This window comes from Apus apus, chromosome 19, assembly GCF_020740795.1.
Source record: "Apus apus isolate bApuApu2 chromosome 19, bApuApu2.pri.cur, whole genome shotgun sequence".
In the NCBI taxonomy this organism is placed as follows: Eukaryota; Metazoa; Chordata; class Aves; order Apodiformes; family Apodidae; genus Apus; species Apus apus.
This window is the reverse complement of record NC_067300.1, coordinates 671,315-696,925: the sequence shown is the minus strand read 5'-3', so window position 1 is coordinate 696,925 and position 25,611 is coordinate 671,315. Positions and strand designations below refer to the sequence as shown.

The following is a 25,611-nucleotide window of genomic DNA, read 5'->3' as shown; positions in this document are numbered from 1 at the left end:
CTGAACACTAACTAAATCATCAAGATTTTTGCATGTTCACTTTGAAGACTAGTAAATAGAAAAAATGTCCCCTGCTGGGAATGTCACATTAGCATGTTTTTGGAGAGAAAAGAGCTGAAAACTTAAGTTCCTCACTATCCTGAAACAACCCTGGGCTGGAACAGATCCACAAGCAGAGCAGAGCTGGGGGGGGATCCGGGGCCCAGTGAGGCTCTGGACAGTAAATGGAACAGCCCACGTGGAGCAACCCTGAGGAGTTCAGAGGGCCTGGAGAAGGGCTTCCAAAGGCAGGTCTCTCACAAACCTGCTCAGAAGCGAAGCAGCAGCAGTGGAGAAAGGACCTAAGAAGTTTGATGTCAGTGAAGCTTGGGCCTGGGTTAAAAAGAAAGAAATTAGCTTGCTGCTTCTGTTCTTTGGCAGTGCACACAGGAGATTCTAAGTTAATTCTGCTCCAGAGTGTGCAGACCTTTTAATTAAGGTAGTGATACAGGTGAGGACTTGGAAGTCTTTGATGACCAATCTTTTGTGCAGCTCTTTCCACAAGGAAAATGCAGATCTGAGGAGAATTACCATACATCAGGAAGAAATGTGAAGAGAGTAATGATGGATCCTGGCATAGCAGGACCTGTGTGGAACTCTGTGAAAATAATCCAGAGCCAAGACCAAGTAACAGCAGATCCCTGCTTTGTTACTTGGCCTCACAACTTGGAATTTGACCTGAGCAAGGAGAATGGAGTAGGGAGAGAACAACAAAGATGTTTCTGAGGATCTTCTCCAATCTGCAGATCCTTACTGCTGAAAAGTCCACATTGGCCATGAGGAGCTGACACAGGCTGGACCTGAGCTGTGCCATGAGCTCCCCACTGGGGAGTAAATGTGTTGGAATTCCACATCTTTCAGGAAAGGAAGATGAAACTTAGGAGTTTTCATTATGTACATGACTGGGTATGAGAACATTTAATTGAGTGATTGATTGGGTTAATTGGATAGTGGTTTAGCTAGTTAGGGTTAATATTAGGGCTATCCAAAATGCATGGGAAAGCCTCATGGTGGCTTCCGCTCCTGTACATCCTGACAGACTGCTGAAGTGTAATCCTGCAAGTTCTTTTAACAGCAGCAGTGGAGACACAGCAGTGGTGGTTTCGTTCCTGTGGGCTCTTCCTCTGTACACATCTGCAGCTCTGGCAGCCCTGTAGGGAAGCAGTTCTCAGCTCTCTGCTCCTGTCCACACGGAGGTGTCAGGCTCTGACGGCGTGTGGCTGGCGCTGCAGCCCCCTGCTGTGCCTGTGTAGCTGGAGGGGAGTTCCTGCAGACACATCTTGTAGTGTGAGTAGATGTCATACACTTCTGCTAAGTTGGATTTTGGAATAATCACATTTGATAGCAGTCCTTCAGGCAGCCTCATAGCTCAGCAGAAAGTTGTGTTTCCCTAGTGCTGGCTTTCATGCTTCAAGGTGCATAGTAAAATAGAGTTCTTTAATATTGACTTTTGTAGTAAGTTTATGGAAGTGCTTGGCAATTGTATAAACCATCTGAGGCATGAGAAGCCAGAGAAATTATGTTGGGTATAACAAGGACCAGGCTCAGTGAACCTCAGCAGCAGTGCAGGTCGCCTGTGTGCAGTATATGATGGGAGTCCTCCCTTTATTTAACTGGAGAGTACAATTTGCCATTTGCCACAGTGACACTTCATTCATGTGTGCGTGTGTGACATAATGACAAAAGGTGGATAGATAAATGCTACTTCAAAATACACTGGGAAGATAAGGGTTCCCAGTTTGTCTTCAATGCACTGTACTATGGGACTTAGACAAAGCATCTACTGTGGTAAGTAACATATTACTTTGTGCTCTGAAAGAGTTTGGCCAATTTCCCTATCCTCATTCATCTTCAGTCTTGCCAAGTGCTGGAATGCTCCCAGAAAATATCTCCAGCCTACCATAGTGGGACCAAGAGGTGTGAGAAATCTGGAGGCATATCAAAACCGTGTGGCTTGTGTATTCAGAACAAGTCCTCGGTCCGAGGATGCCAGGATGAATGATATTTAACAACTCTGGGGCCAGGGTTAGGTTAGATTTCAGAAGATGCCTCTGCAGCAATGGTGAGGAAGGAATTGCAGGGAGAAGCACAAGCCCTCAGGACAGGCTTGACACTGAAGTGAAGGAAGAAGAAACAATGTCTTAAAAAGCAAGCAAGGTAAAGTTACCTTAGTCTATTTGTTAAGGAATTGCATTTTTGTTTTTATATATGGCATGCAATTATTTCTCTCTCCAAATAAAGGTTATTTTAACAGGGTTAGCCTGGCTGCAAAGCTCATTAAAGGCACACATCAGTGACATTCCCTGAACAAGTAGTGGAGGGGAGAACAAGTATTGCAGGTGAATACACCCTCATTTTGTGTATCAGCATTCCTGGAGTTGTTGTGGGATGTAGTTGAGGAAAACAAGTTAATTGTGAGTTAAAACAAAAAGAAAAGTTCTGATCTTCCCACTGGGAATATCTACAAGGGGGACAGGGTATCAGGCTGCTAAACAAGACCATGAACTGATCTGTGACCCCAAGGACAAGTGGAACTGCCTGAGTTGCACCAACACTGCCTCAGGCTGCGTCTCTCCTGGGAGATGTTTCTGAAACCCACAGTGACCAGAGGGACGTTCCCTTCACTGAGGCCCTTCTGCAAGAACACCAGTAGTGGCTCATCAAACAGTAAAAGCCAGCTTCTCAGGACAGCATGAGTGCAGCTGCACCAGTATGGGGGTGGGTAGTTCAGTGTCAGAGCTGAGCTTTGCCATCTTACATCTGTATCATGGTGCCCTCTTCACTAAATCCTCCCATGTCCCGAAGCACCCTGGGGCCACGTGCCTGATGCTTCACTGGGGCAATTTGGAGTAATGCTGTTGTAGAGCTTTACACCTTCTCTGTTAAACCTTAATTTCTGTCTGGTTTTGTGCCTTCTCCAGTCAAGAAACATTGCTGACCATGTTCTGGTCAGCTACTGAAGTGAAATCTGGTAGTGATGGTGTCAGATTCACTGAAATAAAATGTGTGCAGAGCCTTTCATCTCTGCAGGAACTAGTGTTGTGCACCCTGTGCAGTGGAGCTGTTGCCAGAAGACAGTTTATCTGTTACGTGGCTCTGTGAGTTGGGTGGAGGTTGTGTGAAGGATGTCCAACACTGTATTTAAAAAAGTGTCTCAACTTTTTGCTTGATGTTCTTTGAAAATACTCTCTCTTGAGATCTGACTTGGAAAGCCGAGTTCATTCTTTACCTCTGCTATATGCCTTCTCTCATCTGTGGCAGCATGAGCAGATTTTGGAGACATGATGACTTCATCTGGAGAAGATGAATGACTTCCCTCAAGGGCTGCCTGACAGAAATTTGGAAGGAATCCCAATGCAGGAAATGTATTTGGATCTCTGTGTAGCATTGTTGAGCATGATCAGGACCATCCTGTATTCTGGATAGATGAGATCTTGGGTGTTCTTTGCCCGGGAGGTGCTTGGAACTTGAAAGCAGCAGTCACTGCAAGAAGCTGCCTGTCTGTGTGGAGATGAGTCTCGGTGCTGGGGAATGCACAGCCATGCTCATCACAGAATCAGAGGCTACTTCCAGTTTGAAGGAGCCTGCGGAGGTCTCGCCTCTGCCCTCCTGCTCAAAGCAAGGGCACCTTAGTTAGACAAGGTGTTACAGGGCCCCACCTGGTTCCACAGTCCCTCTGAACCCATTGCAATGTTCAGCCACTGACACTTTTTTTGTTCTTTTGAGGCCTGGCTGGAATTTCTGGAAGGATCCCACTGCATCATGTTTATGACTCCCCATGATAAAACTGAAGAGAATTATTATATTCCCCCATACCTCCAACTTAGCCTTCCCTAGGCTGAACAAGCCCTGCTCCCTCAGCCTCCCCTTCTGCATCAAGTGCTCCAACACTAACCATCTGAGTGGCTCTTTACTGAACCCTCCTAGTTTTCAGCATCTCTTTTACACTGGGGTACCAAAACTAGGCCCCTTGTCCGGATGTGATCTCAGGAGTGTGGAACAGAGGGCAATGATCCCTTGCCTCAATCTGTCACCTGAAGTGCCTGTGCTGTCAGCCAGGGGAATTTTAACAGACAAGCTGTATTTTTTTTTTTTCTTCTGGCTGCCTTGGGGGTGTCTGGACTTCGGAACGAGAAATTGTGATGACAAGATTGTGTGAACTGCAGAGAGAAAAATGGAGCCAGATGTGTCTTGTCACATAATATTGTCCTAGCTACTCATCATAAGCTAGCAGCTTCATTCAGGTTGTCCAGGAACAGGAAGTTCCTTGTGAGGAGCCCCAGTACAGCCACAAGTTGTCTTAATTTAAGAGTTGCTTTTGCCTTGATCATTCCAGTGATACCTTAAGTTAGACTCCTTTGAATTGCCTTTTGGAAGAGATGATTGCATGGGGAGACTGGGAAGCTGAGTCTCCTGATTCACAAAGCTGAAGTTAGGTAGTGTGAACATGCCCCAGGGAGCCACATTGCCAAGGCTTTGTTGAAAGAGAGAAGAAAGACCACTTCCCCACCATTGATGTGGTAATGGCCTCCAGAACACTGAAGTGTGGCTCTGTCAATGACGCACTGATTGCTATCTGAAAGTCAGTCTTCTGGGGTATGAATGGAGACTATTTTGTTCTTCAGTTCATAAATTAGTGTATTCGAGTAGCCGGTGTCTGAGAGGAGGAACAGTGGTGAGAAAGCAGGGCTTTCTCAGCCTTCTGCCTTTGTGCATTGGCCACGGGTGAATGGCCTGCTGCTTTCACATGCAGCCCTGTTCAGAAGTGACTGTGGGTAAAGTTGGCATCTTTTATCCGAGTGCCAGCTATGCAGGCTATCCAGAAGTTGGGATCCCCCTTCCCTCACAGAACAGGCTGTGACCCTGCTCTGAGCTGCTCTCATGCAGAGGGAACTTCCCTCCAAGACCACACCAGTGGTGACTCCCTACTGCAGCATCTCTCCATCAGCAACAATGATGCCAACTTCAAAACAGAAATCACAAATACAATAAAGTAACAATGAAGCTAACACAGTAGGATGTTACAGGAATCACAAGACGGTTCCAATTGGAAGGGAGGTGAAAGATCATCTAGTTCCAACCCCCTGCCATGGGCAGGGACATCTACTTGAAACACAGGTGCCTGAGCAATACCTGCAGCAAATTCAGAATTGCTGTTGGTGTCCTCTGTGGGTTTGTCCTTTCAAAGTCCAGGTTTGTTTTTCCCTTTTTAAAGTTGCTGGCTCTAAAATATTCTACTTGACATTTTCTCTGCAATAACTGGATTATTTTTTTGTTGTTGTTGATTCTGGAAGCACTTGAGAACGGGGGAAATTGGCCAAGACATTCAAAAGTTAAATTAAAATCTGACTCTGCAAATAGCCAGTGAATAACTGGTGTGAATAACTTCACTCTCTGGTAAAAGATCTTGAGAAAAAGCAGAGAATTGTATCAGGCAGAAACGCAACTTAACACATCCAGATAAAAGTAATCAAGGGTTGGCTAGGGTAACTTCTGGAGAAGATATTGGGTATTTGGATCCAAAATTATGGATAACAATGGAGGAATTGCTGATGCCATGGGTTAAGATCAGGACATTCCTAAGCTTGCTCTGCACTGGTTGTTGTTAGCTCTGTAAAGCATTCAGCTGGGCAAGAACAGGATTTACGGGTAGGTAATCTGCAGCAGTCATTTTGGAAAGCTTTAATCATGGCTTATTGTTGGTGTCAGGAGTTTTGGTGTGTGCCTGTGGATTAAAGAACCTATGATATGTCTAGAATTCAGAGAAGGATGTAAACAAGCCTGATGGTATATATAATCTTTTCCTGCTGGGAGATGTCGCTGATGTTGATCAGAACAACTGTGCCAGTTTCCTCTTGAAATGTGTTCATTTAATGAGAACAAAATACATAAAATGTCATCCCTAGTGAAGCATTTCTCTCTGTATCTGTGCCCACATCTTCTGGGGCCAAAGTTTCCATATTTTTGCTTCTTGCAAAGCTGTTGCAGTGGAAGCCTTTTCCCTTTAGAGCAGTGTTGGGTTTTTTCAGTAAAAAATAGAGCTATTTTCCTTTTCAGAATGCAAGATGTAATATCTCTGGAGACATTAACCTTCTTTCCAGAGTTGTTTTTGTGGTTGAAAGAATAAATCTGTTATTATTAAAAAAAATTAAAAATATTAAAAATCTGCACCTCATTGTTTCCAGAAATAAAGCTGACATAATGAGGTTTATTAAGAATTTACTGTGGATGAACTGAAGAGAGATTCAACCCCAAAGACTCTGTGTTCTAGAAGAAAGGCAGAAAGACAATAGGATGGACACAGGATGCTAGAAGAGGGAATTGCTATTTGATGTTTAGAAGAAAATATGTTCTTTTTGGGAACTCAGAGAAGTGGCTTGGCAAACATGACAGGAGGAGTTATTCAGGCCCTCTTCCTGTGGTAGGTACTTGGCTGAGCTCAGTTGCATGAGGCAGAGATATGGGAGATGCACAAAGTATCAGGACTGGCATGGCTGGCAGGAAAGATTTGGAGGGAAATGTAGAGGGCAAGCAGGATTAAACATGATTGCTTGTCCTTTCCTGCTCTGCCCCTTCCCTCCATTCCCTCTCCAGCTTCTCTTCCATAACTGAGACCCTGCTTAGCTGCTGGACCCTGTCTGGCTGACACTGGCTCCTTGCTGTATCACCTGCCTCTTAGGAGCAGCAGAAAAATCTCCCTCCACATATGTGTGAGAAGAAATGTGGTTTGGCTTTTGGTGAAGTCACAGGGGTGCAGAGTCAGTGCTGAGGCAGCAGTTTTTATGAGCAGGCTGGCTTCTCATCTGTACTATGTGGGATGCCAAATTACTCTATAGCTTTTCTTCCAAGCCTCTGCCCCTTCCTGCACCTCTATGGGGTGGGTCATTTTTTTTTTTTTTTTCCCCCTTTTTTATTTTATATTTTTTCCTTCCCTTTTACTTTGGGGCCATTGACAGGTTTGTTTCCTGATCTCTGTGCAGGATGTCTGCTTTGAAGACAACTTTTCACCTTTTAGTTACTGAAGGAATGTGAGGAATGAGGCCCTGTGGCCCCAGCCTCCCACCCACCTAGGCTGTGTTTGTACACGCCGTGGGGAAGGAGCCAAGGTGGGGAAGAGCCAAGGTGCAGGCAGTCCCTGGGAGCAGGCTCAGCCCCTGGGAGAGCTGTGTGGTGGGCAGCGAAGGAGAGATGGCCATGGCATGTGCAGAGAGCAGGGATGGACTTCAGGTGCATAACTGAGCATTTCACTACACTGAAAATTACTTGTTGGCAGGGCGAGCAGCAACACAGCCATAGAGCTGCGGGTCCTGATCCATCATGGGGAGTTTCGACTTGTTTTGTCAATAAAAGTTTCTTGACAGTTTTAACTTCCAAGGCGGATCCATGAGTTAATCAGTCTGGCTGGAGGAGGGAATTGCTGATCCAGCTGCAGTGGCTCAGGGGTGTTTGCAAGAGCAGGTGGGTTGGCTGGGCAGGATGAGAGAGACAGTCCCACCCCCATGGAGCGGTGGTGACCGTGGGTGTCACCGTGTTCTTATTTCCTCAGCTGCTGTGTCACAGTGCCTTGGAGGGCATTGGCCAGGAGGGGGAACAAGACCAAAGAGCTTGGACCTGTTGGGGCCCAGTTTGTTGGCCCTGCCCATGGCAGCTGCCCAGTGCCAGGATGGGCAGCAAGTCTGGCTCCAGCCACTGCCTCTCACAGATGGGTGTTTGGGCTTAAACCACAGGCATGGGTAGCCTTCAGGTTGTGCGTGTGCCCCCAAGCTCTCCAGTATGCCAAGGCAGGGGCCTTCACTGCCACCAAAAAACAGCTGGGAGCCAGGAATATCCTGAAGGGCTCTCCCTGTTTGCAGGTGCACGTAACACAGGCTCCAGCAGTGACACTAGAGATCGTTGTGTTTGTCCTTACATTGCCTGAAGCAATGATCCAGTTGTCACACACAGAGAGGTCTTGAAGAGTCACGAAGGAATTTCTCCCATCCATCTTGAGCCCCATCTGCTCTGGGTTTCTCTTATGATCAGTGTGGATAACGCAGGACTTTCAGAGCACGTTTCAATACAACCTATTTCCAATGCAGGGAAATGCAGGGTCACACCCTGGACCCTGTCTGCCAAGCTGCCCAGGCCTGTGCTGGTTGCACAGGACATCTGTCTGTACAGCTGTGATGTTACATGTGGCTGGAGAAGGGACCTGGTGCCCCTGTTTTCACAGCCATGTTTGCAGAAGGGCTACAGGCTGATGACTGAGACTATTCCATGCTTTGAACACCAAAGTCTGTTGCTAAGGAAAGTTTTGCTGATGTGTCCTACTTGTAACTTGTGTGTGACAGGCAATCCTAATTACTTATGCAAATACTGCCAAGGCTGGAGGAGACCCATGCTGCTGCAGAAGGACTGAGCTATCCTCTTGCCTTTCTAAGGACATCAAGTCACAGCATCACTTCAGGGCCAAGTGCAGGCACAAAGTGGGACTAAAACTATCCAAAGTCTTACCCTTTCTGTAATTACCTGCCCAGTGTACCCAAAGACCTTTATATCTGGTCAGTCACTGGTTCTGATTTTACTTTGTATCAGAATCTAAGCAAGTAATATGCTAGTCATCAGTCAGGCTAAATGATTTTGTTATACCCTTGTTTCTCTGTGCTGTTTCTCTGTTCCCTGAACAAACAGCTGTGCTGTCAAAGGGACCCAGCTACCCTAGTGAGCTCTCAGTTAAAGTCTGTGCTCTTCATCTCTTGGCAAGGAAGTGCTGCCTTCACTGGGTGTGAATTAAGTCACTCCTGCAGTGAGAGGATTCTTGCTGCTTTCTGCGGTTGTCCCCCTGAGGATACTGTGTCCTGAGAGGGGATAGAAATACCCATGATGGAAAACTGACAAGTCTTCCTTCACCCTTGCTTCCTTGCAGAGCACAGTTGGAACGAATCAATGGCTTCAAGGGCACCTGATACAGCTGCTTCTCAGGTACTGTGACTGGAACGCAGCGGCAAGATGGGCACAGCGCTGCGGTTTGCCCAAAGAGATGTTACCTGACGAAGTGGCTGATGAGCTTCAAAAGCTTCAGATCCAAGACAGGTATTTATATTTCATGCCTTTTCAATGTAGATTGTTTATCATACAAGGACTCTGTATTTGCTTAAAATAATCTTCCATAATTCTTCCTTGGAGAGACTGCCTGGATGCAGTCCTGAGCAATGTGCTCCAGGGGATCCTGCTTTAGCAAGGCAGTTGGACTAGATGATCTCCAGAGGTCCCTTCCAACTCTGACAATTCTGTGATTCCATCATAATTTTGCAAAAACTTCCTCCATTTACTCAGATCACATCTTGGATATGTACATGCTGTATTTGCTTTTCATAAGCCTGGGAATGTCTGTGAAAAGTGCATTTTAAACTCATTCCTGCATAATTAGAAGCTGTATGAGATGACTTCATGCTGCAGAGAGGTCTTCAGACTCCCTCTGCCCCATCACCAGTGCAAATGAAATGATGTGGGTAGGATGTGAAAATGCATTTACTTTACTGAACTGATTACATGTCTATCAAAGTTTTCTGTAGATTTTGCATCCCTCACTGTACTGTAATCTGCTTTAATGCTTTTTAGGAGACATGTGGCCAAGAAAATAAATTTACAGTTCCTTAATTTTTTTTCTAATGGTGTTTATTTTCTTCCTCCTTTGGCAGCTCATAAACGACTTTGCATCCTAGTCTGTAATTTTTGCCTCATCCGAATTGTTCAGAAGTAATGGAGACTTTTGGCATTTTGGGTCAGATCCCAGCAGAGTTGCATTAATTGATTGTAGGATAAAACTGGATTATCTGGCACAAATTTACCAAGTGAGCTTTAGAAGCCGTTTGCCCCATAATTAGTCTCTGTCCCTTCCTTCTAATGCAATCCCAGTAACACAGAACCGTGGTTCCTCCCTTGCTTTGGGACCCCCATGTTTTTATGCAGCAGATTATCCTGAAGTAGCTGTAGTTAAAGGCTGAGAGAGCTGGGACTCTTTAGCCTGGAGAAGAGAAGGCTGAGGGGAGACCTTGTTAATGTCTGTAAGTATCTGCAGGGTGGGTGCAGGGAAGACGGATCCAGACTCTGGTAGTTCCCAGTGACAGGACGAGGGGCAACAGGCACAAGCTGCAACATGAGAAGTGCCATTGAAATATGAGGAACAACTTCTTTACTGTGAGGGTGACAGAGCCCTGGGACAGGCTGCCCAGGGGGGTTGTGGAGTCCCCTTCTCTGGAGACAGATATTCAAGACCCACCTGGATGCAGTCCTGAGTAATGTGCACCAGGAGATCCTGCTTTAGCAGGAGAGTTGGACTGGATGATCTCTAGAGGTCCCTTCCAACTCTGACAACTCTGTGTTTCTATGATTCCTCCCCTGATGGGAACTTCATCCATGTTGATGGATGAAGGGTTGTTCCATGCCCTGTATCGAGAGTACAAAGGCAGGGTATAAAAAAAAGTAATTGAAAAATCCTTGCATTAAAGAGGATTCTAACAGCTCCTTGATTTCAAGTGCACAGAACTGTGTAAACCGCCTCAGTCAAGGATCTCTGTGAACCTGCTGGTATAGGAGGAGCAGAGGGGGAGGATGGAAGGAAGAGGGTGGCCAGGTTCCATGCTGTGCATAGGTGAAGCTGTGTGAAGTTGAAAAGAGGCTCAGAATTTAGGAAGGCCCATACAGCCACCCAAACTGTTAGGAGCTGTCTGATCCCCACATCAAGCTAAATTTGGAGAAGTACCAGGGCTTTGTTGTTCTGGTTCTGTGTATTCTGTGCTATGTCTCTTCAAGAAAATGGCCCAAAATCATCCTCTTCATGCAGTGATATGTCAGGCAGCTGCTCAGCCAGGCTGTATGGAGGAGGAGAGACTGCATTTGAAAAAATGACTCCATGCAAATGATTTGCTGAGCCCCAGTAACTCACTTTCATACTCATGTAAGTGATGGTGTATCTGCCATACTTCAGTGGCTCTGTCCATGAGGTGTTTAAGGAAGCTATTGATAGGTAGCCATGTTTGGAACCCATTTCCAAACCGTTTTTGTCTTTTTTTCCTGCAGGAAGGCTTGCACATTTGCAGGCTACTGGCATGTCTTGAGGAACTGTAGAGCTTACAAATGATACTGCATGAGGGTGCTGTTAGGATTTCACCCAGGACTGCACAGGAGATGTGGAACCTTGAGCAGGAGGAGGCATGGCTGGTCATCCCATCAGCCCCATGCCTCTGTGCCCACGCGGGGTTGTGAGCCAAGCTTTCCTTGGGTTCAGAGCAGTTACACTCACCTTGCTGTTGTGCTGGAGTTGAGCAGCATTTTCTCATTTTTGTGCAGGAATTCATCTAATTGGATTCTGTGCACAGAAGAGGACTTAGCCATGACTGCTCAGTGCAAGGCAGGAGGGCTCTGAGTGTGTGACTGGAGCTCAGAGCCTTGCTGTCCTTCGAGGAACGATCATGTATTTCCAGGTAGAGTCAAGGCTTTTGTCAGAAATAGAAAAGAGGAAGCAGTGATAATTTTGGGGTCCCTTAGGACTCTTCCATTCTTGTACATGTCAGTCACCTTATCCCAGGGCATTGTGCTAGGCTAGACTTGGCACCACTTGCCTGATGCCTTTCTCTTACCCTCACTGCATTGGGGTTTTTTTTAGCATGAGATTAGAGGAGAGTTTGTGGGAAAATCTTGATTGCTCCTGAGAGCTATTTACAGCTCTGTGCAAGCTGATAGCCAGTATCTTCAGCATCCTGCCAGCACAGCCCTTGAAGCCTGTACTTTGAGGAAGTAACTTCCTATATGGAGCTGAACTTCTCCATGTATATGATGGAAATCTGAATATTACTTGAAATGACCTGTGTGTCTAGGAGGAGCTGCTGCTGACATCACCCATGGCCTGTCAGGGTGGGAGTGCAGCCAGCAGAAAGTTGATGGCCAGTGCTCCACAGGGAGCCAGCTGTATGTGATCAGCACCATGCTCTTGGAGTGAGCAGCAGAGGCAGGATCCCCCTTGGCATGTCTGGTCTGTGGGTCTGCACACCCAAGCTCATCTGCTGCCTCACGTGGTCTGGGGTTTTCTCCTGTTGCAGAACGTGCAGTGGTTTGCACATGATTTGAATGTTTCGTTTTACTGGAGCACTTCTCCTATGGGGACAGGCTGAGAGTTAGGAGTGTTCAGCCTGGAGAAGAGAGGGCTCCAGAGAGACCTTAGAGCACCTTCCACTGCATGAAAGGGCTACAGGAAAGCTGGGGAGGGACTTTTCACTAGGGCATGGAGTGAGAAGACAAGAAACTGGAAGAGGGGAGATTTACATGAGACATTAGGAGGAAATTCTTTGCTATGAGGGTCACACTGGCCCAGGTTACCCTGAGAAGCTGTGGCTGCCCCCTCCCTGGAAGTGTTGAAGGGCAGGTTGGATGGGGCTTGGAGCAACCTGGTCTGGTGGGAGGTGTCCCTGCCCATGCAGGGGGTGGGACTGGATGATCTTAAAGGTCACTTACAACCCAAACCATTCTATGATTCTTAGTACAAGACTTTCCTCCTGGTGTCACATGGCAGAATGACAAACTTCAGCTAACAGTTAGGATCTGTCATTGGCTCCCTGGTTAATGCTGACCTCTCACTAGAGGGTAAGGAGATCGTCTTAAGACCAACCCTGAGACTGAGCGAGGTTACCTGCTTTACCAGGTTTATCATCATTTTTGTTGTCTTCAGCATTACAGGAAATTTCTATCTCCTGGAAGAGGTGTTTCTGAAAAAACTGCAGCTTTCATAACTAAATATAATATTCTTAGAGCATAGATTAGATGCTCACTAGAAGGTGAATAAGAACATGGTGTATTATTATTACCTTTTAATGCTGGTGATTTGGGGAGGTTCTCACAGATGGCCTTAAAAAGGCTCATGTTCTGAGCTTCGTGGGTCTGATCTTTCTCCTAGTGCAGATCTGCACTGGTTCATGTTCAAGCTCCATGTAATCTCAGGTAACCAATGTGACACAGGTGTAAATCACCCTCAAAACACTGTCTGCAGAGGCCCACTTCTCCAGACAGTACATGGCTTTCTTGGAGCACAGGAAACTCTTGTCTGTCTAGCACATGCTCTGCTGAGCTCTGATGCATTGCTGGAGCTTTCCTCCTCCTGCTACCTGAAGCTGCACCAGCCACCTGTTGGAGCCAGAGGTTTTTGCATGAGGTGTAATCCCTCAGAACACAAAGGGGTGGTTAACAGGAGTGTGACTTAGCCACACACTAGGAAGATAAAAAACCTTTCTCCATCTCTGCTCCAGGAAGCCTGTGTCATGTACAGGTGGAGTGGAGGGGTGCCAATGGCCCTGCCACTCACAAGGGGACGTGACAGATGAGCAAAACCCTTTGTGCCCCAGTTTATCCATCCAGTCATGATACCTGCTACAGTAGATGCTATAAAACTAGCAGAGCCATGGAACCCAATAAAACTGTCTGCATTATCTATTGGGCCAACAAAGGAGCAGGTTCACAGAGAGGGTGTTCACACTGTAGAGAACAAGGAGGTACCAGCATATAAATGACATCATCTCTGCCACTGGGCACACCACATGCAGCTCCTGAGCTCTGCAGGTGAGAATAATCCTGGAGACCTGACACTTCACACCTTCATTAAATATTTTACACAAATATTGACTTCCCCGTGCACACAAACCCGCAGAAAAGAGTGTTTGTACAGTGAAAGCTGCTATGCTACAAAATTAGTCACACAGTCCCCTAAACATAAGGTTTGTAAATATTTTCTCAAATAATAAACCATTTCAAGTCTCAATGGGAAAGAGACTATCCAGAAATTCATGATATGTCTAAAATAGCTGGATTTTTTTAATTAGTTTTTTGCCTCTGCATCATCTGGCTGGGACACTGTTGCTGACCTTCCAGTTACAAGGCCACGCCGAGACACTTTGCTGCATTTTGAAAAGAAAAAGTGCTGTGTAAGATCCTGTTGTAGGAAATCAGTTAGCTCCTTTCTTCAGGCATCTTCCAACATTCCCAGGGTATTAATGCACAGATACTGAATTTCTCCATGTGGAGCCATCTGAAACCCAACTGGAGGGAGCAGCACAAGCAAGTGCTTGGTTTGTGGGGCTAGCTGGGTCTTTTCCCTTAAATATAGAAGATTTTAAAACTTTATTTCTGAACTTTTCTCATTTCTCCCCTGTGCAACATAGGACCAATGTTCTTATGCAACCTTTGTGAATATTTTACAGAGAAGGGGATGGCGGCAAAGAAGCTGGATAGGAAGAGGGAGGTCCAGTAAGCCTTCCCAAGCCATTGCACTATAAAATGCTGAGGCAGCTTCACCCATTCCCAGCTGGTAGAGATCTTGTTGTGGAGCAGTCTGAGAGTCTCTTTCTCAGCCAGTTTATGCTGTGGGGATGTGGAAGCTCCTGTTTGGACACAGTGCTGATCAGAACTGACTCCTCTCTTATGTGGTACACTGGGGGAGCTAGCAGACTTCCATGTTAAGCTCAAGGGCAAAAAGCAGTAATTCTAATTCCAGTTATATCTGGATGGGGAAATAGCTGCCCAACTTTGTCATTCAAGTTCTGTCAGTTCTGAGAGAGAGCACTGAGCTTTGAGGACCAGGGTTTGGGACTCAGCTCCAGCAAGTGGTTTGGTTTGGGTGTTATCTGCAGCTGGTACAGCACGTGTGTGGTGAGCTCTTGGATATGGGGCAATTTGTGTGTTAGGAAGAAAAAAAGAGGATAAGTCAAGAGGAAAAAGACTGAGGTTAGAGGGAAAGTGAGGAAAGAGTGGGTAAGAGAAAGAGTTGAGTGGGGAACTAGAGGACCAGGATGAAATAAGGGGCTTAAGACTCCCTGATGTTCCTCCAATCCAGGATTTCCACTCATTATGTAGCTTAATGCTGTTGCATCTGGTTCTGTGCAGGGTGGAAGAGACTGTGAAAAGAGATAATCATGACGAGAGTAAGAAGAAGGATTATTACCAGCTTCCTATTCCACGGGCAAATATTCACTTCCTACAAACATGGGAAGAGACACTGCAGTGCTGGGAAAAGGTGCTGCGGGTGAGTGTTACTTGGTGTTGACTTTGCAGGGTCAAGGAGCAGAAACTTCACAGCAGGCTGGTGCAGGGGGTTGTGTGTCTGCACATCAAGGACAGCTGCTTTCTTTAGGCTTGTCTGATTGGGGAATGCACTGGGAATTGCTGTGCTGGGTAAAGGGGTAACTCAGGTGGGCTATGAATGTTACTTGTCTCTGCAGTATTTTGCACAATAGCAAAGAGGTGGAAAGGAAATCCTTGTGCTCTGGACAGGGACTGTCCAGGCTACTTTCAGGCATTTCAGTCTCTTAAGTGAAGGCTTTTGCCTGTGTTACAGCCCGGGCAGGTTGTTGGCATTGACATGGAGTGGAAACCTTCATTCGGCATGGTTGGGAAGCCCCGTGTCTCCCTCCTTCAAATTGCTGTGAAGGATGAGGTGTTCCTGCTTGACTTGCCAAAGCTCCTGGAGCAAGCTGAGACCGAGGATGAGAAGGAGAAGCTTCCCCATTTCATCCAGATGCTCTATTCAGATGCAGCCATCACTAAACTAGGTAACGTGCATCTCTTGTCCCTGCCTCGGGTCTTTATACATCTTGTTTCGGGTAATTCCTGTGCCCTCTTGGAGTTGGCATTCTCTCAATCCACTTATCATAGGACCAGCTTTTATAGCCCTGAGTATTCAAATACTGCCATGCCAGGTAACAGGGTGTCTGGTGTAGCTGGGAATGGTAGAAGTGTTTCCCTGCTTCAGGCCAAACCCAAGATTTCTGGCTTAGCCTCCCTGTGGACTTGGGATTGCCTTACTTCCATACCAAACCCCAGCTTGCACCCAGCCTTGGGTGGTCTAGGGAATTGTGTCACACAGCGCTCTCTGGATTTGCTGTCCCTGTCCCAAAGTCACTGTGCTGGACAGCAGAGCTCACTGGCTTCACCATACCTGGTCTGAGATGCTCTTGGAGGCTTTTGGTAGGAGTTGTTAAGCCTTAAGTTCACCAGCAAATTCATAATTGCCGTTCACTGACCTAGCAGATTTTAAGTTGAGCTTAAACTCAGCATCTTTAATCCCCCTCTTCTCTGCCAATCTTGGTCTGCAAGAGTATCTCAGGAACAGGAGAGACAGGAGTCTGCCTTGTTCCCTCATGGTCTTTGCACCAATGTTCATGCATGTATTGTCAGCATCTGGGCTTGGAATAGAAAAAGCTGCAGTGCATTAGCCATGATTTGTGTTTTCCTACCTGTGTGATTTGGGCTTATTTTTTGTCCAGGTTATGGGATGTCTGGAGACCTTAGCAGCCTTACAGCCACATGGTCTGCTTTGAAAGACACGGATAAGCAAGTGCGAGGTGTGGTGGACCTGCTCAAAGTAGACAAACAAGTAAGGATGAATACATGACAATAAGGAAAATTGTGTCTCCTGCGTGTGCTCCTAGTAACTGTCATGAGTTCACAGCACTGGCTTTTTGTATCCTGTATTGGCAAAGAGATGGCTTAGTGAGCAAAAATGTGCTTTCCATTTGTGGTTTTGAGGGTAATGGGATTCTGTAAAAAAAGACCGAAGCGTTAAGTTTTTATCAGCTAAAAAGTTAGAGCTTGTTATACCAATGACTTGTTTTGTTGTCTTTATAAAAACTATGAAAAATAAATTGAAATGGAGATATAGCTTCATTCAGCTAGGGTGATGTTTCTGAGCACAAGTCAAATTTGAACTCAAAAGGAGTAAATTCTTGCAGAAACTCTGATATTCCAAGATCATGCAGTATTGAAGCAGGTACTATGGAGTTAATGATATGTAGAGGGCTTGTAATGTTTCATAAGGGCTGCTGGTGGATTCAGTGCAGGAATTTCTGTTCAGCTGAAGTCCAGCTGTCTCTGGGTAAGCACACAGTAGTTTTTAGCAGTCTGCAGAAATGCTAAGCACAACCTTTTTAATGGGTAAAATTTCCAGAGTGTGTTTAAGGCTTTGGGTTGGGGTGAAGCCAGATCTTTGGGACTGATATCTTCACCCAGGAGTGCAGCAGGGTCTGAAGTACCTGCCAACAGCCATTGCCTCCATTTAACCTGTGAAATGGCAACTGCAAAAAGGCCCTTGCCTGCTGTGTTACAGGAATATCTTTTCATGCTGGAAGCAAAAGGAGAAAGATCCTCAACTACTGCTGCTGTTCTTTTATTGAGTTGGTGTTCAACAGCCTCATGGCTAAACACCCTGCAAACAACCCCACAACCCCAGTGACAACCCCACTGCTGTGGTGCAATGCTGTACAACAGTGTGCTTTGGTTTTTTTCCTTCACTGGCTATGAAACAGATTGCTTTCCAGCAAGTATGTTCATTGAACAAATAACTAGATACTGTCTATATCTAATGTCATGCCAGCCCTTTGTCTGAGACAACAGGGTTCAATATGCCAGGCAAGAGATAAAAATGATATGGTTACTGTGTCACCCCACCCTCTGGAATAGGAGGTGTTGTAGGGGTTGTGGTATAACCATGTGTTTTATGTCTTTTTCTTTCCATCAGCTGCAGAAGAGTTCCACTGACTGGAAGAAGGACAGCTGGAAGGTCGATGCTCTGTCCCCAGAGCAGAGCTGTGGGGACAGAGGGTTCAGGCAGCCAGAGAAAGGACTCAGCCTCTTGGTGCAACATGTGCTGGGGAAGCCTTTAGATAAAACAGAGCAGCTGTCTAACTGGGAGAAACGGCCTCTCCGTGAGGAACAGATCCTCTATGCAGGTCTGGTCACTGACTCCATGGCAGAGTGCTGCACATTGTCCATTACAGGCTGTGTTTGTCTATTGTCTTTCATCAGGAAAATTGTTAAGTAGAAAACAAATAAAATGGCTTTGCAGATTAGTTCCTGTTCAGAAAAGACAGCACACATTATTTTTGTCCTTTTGTGGACATGACTTTAATGGTTGAAGTTTAAACTGTCCAGTGATTCATTATTTCCCTCATGAAAGAATTCCTGTGCTTTGCAGATTTTGTCTGATGAAACATCACTTCAGTGGACACTCCTCTCTGTAACTGAAAGGAAGAAAGTCCACTTCCTTCTGCCTCATTTCACAGCCTTACTGTGGAACAAGTGCTGCTTTTTTTGTCATAGTGAAGTGCATGTTAGGGCAGGGTTAAAAATGGGTAGACAAGGTGTCAGAGACTGCAGCACACAACTGGTACTGTGGAGGGACCAGTGGAGTTTTTTGCTGATTACTCCAGAATCAGAATTTTGGGTCTAAATCTTCTCCTGGGGCATCAGAGGACAATCTACTGAAGTGAACCAGCCCTTTGTTAAATTCAACTGTCCTTGAAGCTGACACAGTTCCCACAAAAGTTAATCACTGGGACTTGCAAAACTGGCTTGGAGACTTAGGCAGTTCCCGTTGCAAGGAGCAGAAGCCGCTCGGCAGTGTATGTGGGCAAGAGATTGCAAACAATCTGGTTATTACTTTTTAAGATATTACATCTAGTGGGGAAGTTACCTTCCCATACCTGAGATGTGGTGAGGACCCATGGGCAAGCTACTGCTCCAGAACAATGGAGTGTAAAATGGGCTGGCTGGAGCTGTCATACATAGTGGTTTGAACAGGCACTCTACAATTTGCATTACTGCAGGGGCAGAGATAGCAGAAGGCCTCTTGCTTTTGCAGCTCCTCTGCTTTGACTCTTTGTGATGGTGTGTTAGGTTATGATGCTCACTCAACCAGTAAAATATTGCAAGGTATGACATTGGTCAGCTGGAGCTTCACAGGTTGTTCAGTGGTATTTACAAAGGTGGGGGCTCTTCCTTGCACCAGGAAAGCCTCTCTTTTGCTTTTGAATGAAACCAGCTGACATTCATATTCCCTGTTTTTTTCAGCTTCAGATGCATATTGTTTGCTGGAGGTCTATGAGAAACTCTCTAAGGATCCAGCAAGCTTTGGTCTGACTTCAGACCTGACTGAGAGTTTGGTGGGAAAACCAAGCATAAAACCCAGGGCGAAGAAGCAGCTGAATAAACAAGAAGTACCATCACCTTCTGGACAGGTTTGTAAACATCTTCAAAGAGCTGTGTGTTGCTCAAGACCCCTGTAAATCATATGTTGCCTTGTCTCTCAGTCATACTGTTAGCTATGCATGGCATGCCTGTTTGTAGTCTGTTCTCAGGACTATTGCAGAAACACCTTCCTCACTCCTCCCCTTTGCTGGCGAGATGTGCTTCCTCCATTGTGGGCCTTGCTCCAGCTTTCCCTGCAATTCTAAATCCATATGTCTTTGCAGAGTGTTGGTGCAGATCTGTGTGGCATAATCCAGCTGGTAGGAATTGTCCTTTCATATTTCCTCCATGCTGTGGGTTTGGATTCTGTGACCAAAACTCTGACTTCCTTACATTTGCTTTTAACTGAGCTTCTGCACTTTGGTTTCACATTGGGAATGCCTCCTTCATTGTGTCTGGAGTAGAAGTCTGAAAAGTTAAAAACAAACAATTGATCTAAAAAACCTTCCTGCTGATTGGTTGTCTCTGTCTCCTGCCCACCACCACATACTCCATGACTGACCTCCCCCTGCAATGTGTGTTGTGACAGAGCCTTAAAATACTTCTGGCCATAATTTGGAGTTGTGTGACGCTGCTTGGAACATGACTAGTCCCTTTCAGTAATAAAAGTTTCACTTTTAAAAAGCAACCATCTGGTTATTTATGCACTTATGAAAACATTAGCAGAAAATCAGTTTTGTTTATTAACTAAGAAGGCTCACTGTAGCAGTGTATCCTTTTGGTCCCAAATGTGTCCTGAAGCCGGTACTGCTTTTCGTGGTTGGACTGAGACGCTATTGGTTATAGCCACCTTCTCAGGATCCTCCTTATCAAGTGTGTTTAAATGTACAATATCCCATTAGTCTTAGTCAGGCAGCAAAACACAAAGCTGCTCAGTAGTTTCCAAAACACTCTGTGTTCATGGGAATATTGTATGTTACAACAGAACTCACTGGCTGCTGCAGAGATGGGAAAAGTAAGTACTTCAGGCTTGAATTACCTTGTGAACTCACAGGTCATCTCTGTGTTCTGTACAGTCAGATTCATTAACCAAGAGGTAGTTGGTAAAACCTGGACTGGGACTCAAAAAGACAGACTTCTCCTGACCCTGCATCCTGCATGACTCCAGGCTCTCTTTCCCAGTATTTCCTGGTCCACTGTCTGAAGTGGGAATAATGATACTATTCTCCTTTATAAGCTTTTTGCTCTTTGCTGGCATGAAATGTGAGAAAAAAGCTACGTAGGACATTGCTGGCCACGGAATAAACACTAGCTAAGAGCCAGCTGCTGTTCCTCTGCATCTGTTTTATACAGAAGCAGCAGCAGCACAGGGTTAGTGTCTTCCAACTACCTCAACATGAAAGGCTTAGCCTGATCCATTATCACAGCACTCTGAAGTCTCAGGTCACAGCTGCTTCCACCAAGATCCTTGCAGGAGCTGGTGACAGTCCAGTCTACCCAGTGCTGCAGAGCTCTGAGTGCAAGTACCAGCTTCTGGGCAGTGCAGCAGGACACAGACTGAGCTCTCAGATCTGAGCTAGTTCCCACTGTCATTCCAGCTGTACCTGCATGGTGTGCCACAGCACTTCCAGGCCAGAGTCCTCTCCTGCAGTGCTGCAGTGACTCTGGTTCCAAAGAGACAGCCCTGCACAGGTGGTGGCTGTGTCCCTCAACCATCCCAGCTGATTCAAGTTCCTGGAGGCAAAGTTGAACATTGGAGGGTCCTTAATAACTTCCCTTTTCCATGAATTTAGCTATTGTAATTCTGGGAGCCTCCCAGTGACAGTCTCCAACTGCAGGAACTCGCTCAGCACCAGACATTTGAAAGAAAATAAACATAATTCAGGCACTGCCTGTTTTTAAACTTCCGAAGATAACAAAGCTGACATGATTGCTTTGTCTACCTGCTTCTCCCTCTGTCGGATCCCTTTCCCAAATCACAACTTTGGCCCATGTCTATTAATTGCAGTCTAATTCTACAGGGGAACAGCAGCTTTGGAGGTGTGTTCCTGTCACTTTATGAAAATCACTGTCTGCGTGGAGCACAGAAGGACAGGTTGGCATTTCTCCAGGGGAAGGTTGCAGGTCCCAATTCAGGTGGCCAGCTGGCCAGCAAGGGAAGGGCTCATTCAGAATTGGCCCCATCATGTCCTGCCTTGAGCCTGCGTGTAGGTGGGTGATGTAGAAAGACATGAAGGAAGATCTAGAGGTGTTATAGAGCATGGGGAAAATTGTAATGCAGGTGGAAGGGAACAGCTGGATTTGTCATGGTGGGTGAATGCAGGGAGGCAAAACGCAAATGTACAGGAAATCACCTTCTGTTCTGCTGCTTACAGGTCTCTTGTCTTTCTGTAGCAATGCCAGGGACCTGCCAAGGAGACCTCGTGTTCCCCTGCTCCCATCTCCCCGAAGCAGTTCAGCGTGGTCTGTGATAACATGCTGCAAGGCCTGGGGCGCTACCTGCGCTGCCTCGGGGTAGATGTCTGCATGCTGGAGAATGAGGATGACCACAGGAAAGCTGCTGAGGTCAGTCGTGTGTGTCTGTGTGTGTGTGTTTACAGCTCCCATCTGCTCTCCTTGGAACAGCTCTGCTGCTGATGGAATGATCGCACTGGTTGGTCACACACACCAAGCAGGCAAAGGGTTGGCAGGGACTGGCCAGCACATGCTTCTTCCTGTGCCCATGCTGAGATCTGGTTCTCTGATTCAGGCCAAGAAGCTGTGCCACTTGGCAGCTGGTGTTAGGTAGTCCCTACAGTAGTGCATGAGCTCGCTGCTCCATTTCCAGGAGATGGGAGGTGAGCAGAGAGTGCTGGGATCTCAAACCTTGTTTGTGTCTGTATGATTGGGTCATTGACAGCTGGGATGTTTCAGGGCATTAGAAGAACACAAGCAGAATGTGAAGATGTGAGCTGCAAAGCTGCAGTCTCAGGAGTAGTTGATGGTGAGGTGATGGTAGATTTGCAGCAAGACAAACATCAGAGACAGGAACCCCAAATTCAATTTGGTTTCTAATGCACTCCAGTTTGGGCTTACAGGGGAGGTATTTGCCTGCTTTGTGCCTGGGTCAGTCAAACAGAACCATAGTCAAAAGACAGCTGTTCAATATGAAAGGGAAAATTTCCTTAATAAATTGCTATATAATTTCCTAGCTGGTTACCACCTTGTGAGATGACTCAAAGGTGATGAGCCACAACTTGAAGTAAAATGTTTCAGAAAGGAAGTCTTTAATATCTGTGCGGACAACAGACATTGATCTGGACTCCCATAACAACTTTGACCCTCTGCCTCTCGAAGCAGAGACACATGCTTTTTCATTTCAGACATACTTCTACTATGCCAGAAACTGAGATATCCAGCCCACACAGAATGTTGCTATCAAATGTGCACTGATCACCCAGCCTGGTGCTCGGGATGTTTCCTCTTCAGATGTCTGCTTGGCCTGAATCCTGGGCAGGCTCTAACTTCTTCAGAAATAATTAATATCCCTTCTCTGCCAAACTTGCACAAGTCATTTAAACAAACTAGTTCTCACTGCTTCCCCCCAGAGCCCTGTCTCCACTTCTCATCCTGATACCTTATCGTGCTATGGACAGGATGTTTTACATTGCTTTCTCTATGGTGACTGGACAAACATCCTTTCCCTATCAAAAGCCCTTGGAGTGTTACTGTATTGCAGAGCCTTTGATCTGGGCTTGGATAATCAAAGATAAAAATAGACCCCTCCCACCCTGCTTTATATCTGGCTAGTTCTGATTTAACAAAAGTTGAATGTTGACCACCCTGAGCCCGAAAACATGTAAATGTTATTGCAAAGGCCAGGAGAAAGGGTTGAAACCTCGTCAGTGAACGCAAAGTGGATAATTTGGGTATTGTCCCAACATGGTCTCAAACTGGTGTCACCAGGAGCACCTAAGAGCACCTAAGTGTGGACAGAATTGGTGGGCAGATGGGTCGTGTCCTTCACCTTCTGTTATTTGAGATCAAAACAAAAAGCCTGGGAGCTTTGCAGGTTGTTCTTGGGCACCTATGGATTATTTTTCTTTTTTTTTTAGACTACTGTGTGTTGCAGCAATTGTTTTGAAAAACCCCATTCCAAGCTAAACTTGAAGTCTCGGTCCTGCTTCGTGTTGTGCTGATATTATTGGTTAAATGTTTTATCTTGGACAGCAGTTGTCATGGCAAGTTTCTCATGCCACATCTGCAATCTCAGATCTGCCAGCCCGTGAGAGCAGGACCTCTGACACCCCAGGCCAGTCAATTCCCCTCTTTGCCCATATTCAGCTGCTGGGAGGTGACACCAGTTTGCATTTTGTGTCTTTTAATAGTGCCATTTAATTAGGACTTGATTGGAGAAGTAACTGATTACAAGATATCTGCCATAATCATCGAATCATCAAATCACTTTTGGTTGGAAAAGACCTGTAAGATCATGGAGTCCAACCATTAATCCAGCACTGCCAAGGCCACCAATAACCCATGTCCTTCAGCACCACATCTGCAGCAGCCTGAGCCAGGGCCTGACAACCCTTTCTGGGAAGAATTTGTTCCCAATATCCAATCTAAACCTCCCCTGGTGTAACTTGAGGCCCTTTCCTCTTGTTTTATCACTTGTTGCTTGGGAGAGGAGACCAAGTGCAGACACAGAAAATCTTTAAAAATGGAAAAATAGGAGAAATTCATACTGAAAATGTCTCTGGTTAAATAAGAGCTCACAGTTCATTCTTATAAAAACATTTTTGCCTCTATTCATGAACACCAATCTCTCTCAGAAGAGCAGCTTTGTCTCTGAGTACAGATGCCATGTCCTTTTCCAAGTCTTCTCTCACTGGGTGGGGTGACAGGAATATCCTTACTGTGTTAGGTTTATAAACTGGCTGCTGTAGCACAGTGCACCAAGGGTTTGGCAAAGCAGGTACGTGGCTGGGGGAAGGAATTTGTACCAGATGTGAACCAGATGGTTACCAGATGTGCAGAATTACCTGACTATAGCAGCCTATGTGTGGAGAGCTGGGGGGTATTTACCACGTGCTTTCCCTGGATCCTGTCCTTGCCTGGCAGCAGTTCCAGCATAGCTCCAGTTCTGCACCCTGGGTTGGAGGCCCTTCTCCAGGGCTTTGGGTAGTGGCCCAGGCTAGCCCAACCTGGCTCCTGCTATGTGGTGGACTAGGGAGGCTGCTCTTGAGAAAAGTCCTCTGCATCTCTGCATTTGGTGGATGTAGTTTATGGTTGGACTTGATGATCTTCAAGGTCCCTTCCAACCAGGATGATTCTGTGATCCTGCCACTCCTCACCATGGGCTTCTGGCTCCATCCCAGGTAAGGACTGACTCCATCTGGTAGAGAATGTGGAGAGTTGTGCAGGTGCCATTACCGGGGTAAGACACCCTTTGCATTTGCACTTACTCCTTTAAGCAACATGTTATTCCAATTGATAAATTTTTCTTTACTGAAATTACATCCTATGCCCCATGTGTTTCTATCCTGGTCTTCCAGCTTGTCTTCTGCAAACTTCTATTTACAGAGAACCTTAAACCTGTCTTTTGGGCCTTCTGAATGGAGAATTGGAAGGAGGTGAGAAAGTTACAGTGAGCTTTCCTCTTTTTTTCTGCAATTTTGCAGGATCAGGTAGAGCAGTGGGATGTGTCTCATACTAATCGTAAAGGATCACCCACCAGCCTGAAGTGACTGTTGTAGATCTTGCAATATTTGTACTTCAGGAGTGAAGCAAAAGCTTCTAAGAAAATTTTGGTAGTTTCTTAAGTCACTAATATCTAAGGAGAAACTGGAATCTTAAAGCCCCTTCAGCTGAGTTGTGGGTTGGTTTGTTTTATTTTTTTAATAGACTATGCTCTCAGTCTTCAAAATCATCCTCTTTAAGAATAATTTGCACCTGGTATCTTTTTAAGTGTGATAATATCCAGAAGGCTGGTAGAACTGGCTTCCTGCAGCTCCCATGGTGCAGAAGGTTCCTTGCAAGCTTGCACCTACTCCCCCAAAACTCCAGAGGAACCAGCAAGTTGGAGGGGAGGACCAGGCATGGATGGCTCCTAGGAGCCAGTTAGAGCAATGTGCACCTGGATCTAAATTTTCCCAGTCTGATTTGGAGCCATGGGACACAAAGGGGACATCTAACACTGCAGTGAGCACAGCTTCATGTAGTGGGGGAATCTAATCTCTGATCTTGTCTCAACTTTGAATGTATCTTTCCATATTTTTTATGTATATGACATTGCTGAGGTTTGCCAGTCTTTTTACCTCCCCACCAATCTGCAGAGTAAATTCACAGAGGACAGATGAAGAGCTGCTCTGCTTCTAAGATCAAGCCTTTGCTTTTGATGTTTGGTCAGCAGGAGGAGAATGTCTTTCTTTGGAGACTTTGATACAAATTGGTCTACATTAAGAAACAAAACAGGGTCGATGGTTTTTGGTGTGGTACTTAAGGCCAAGTTAGGAATCATGCAGTAAACTCTGTACAATTTATGGTCTTCGGGAATGCTGAAGATAAGTCTAGAGCTGAAATACCAGCAGTACAGCAAATGCACTG

General features: G+C 45.9%; 2 protein-coding genes across 11 annotated transcripts in view; both read left to right on the top strand.

The window, feature by feature from the left end:
* Positions 1–25,611, top strand: part of RABL6 (RAB, member RAS oncogene family like 6) — a 292,198-nt gene that overhangs the window by 46,290 nt on the left and 220,297 nt on the right. The window lies entirely within an intron of this gene.
* EXD3 (exonuclease 3'-5' domain containing 3) overlaps positions 1–25,611 on the top strand; it is a 286,268-nt gene that overhangs the window by 130,052 nt on the left and 130,605 nt on the right. For 9 of the 10 annotated variants that reach the window (XM_051636482.1, XM_051636478.1, XM_051636480.1 and 6 more), the window contains 7 exons: positions 8,945–9,111; positions 14,950–15,088; positions 15,401–15,614; positions 16,329–16,438; positions 17,579–17,789; positions 18,910–19,076; positions 21,421–21,591. In XM_051636482.1, the coding sequence (XP_051492442.1) occupies positions 8,945–9,111; positions 14,950–15,088; positions 15,401–15,614; positions 16,329–16,438; positions 17,579–17,789; positions 18,910–19,076; positions 21,421–21,591 (1,179 nt within the window). The remainder of the gene's footprint in view (positions 1–8,944; positions 9,112–14,949; positions 15,089–15,400; positions 15,615–16,328; positions 16,439–17,578; positions 17,790–18,909; positions 19,077–21,420; positions 21,592–25,611) is intronic. The other variant, XM_051636485.1, reaches the window with a different exon arrangement.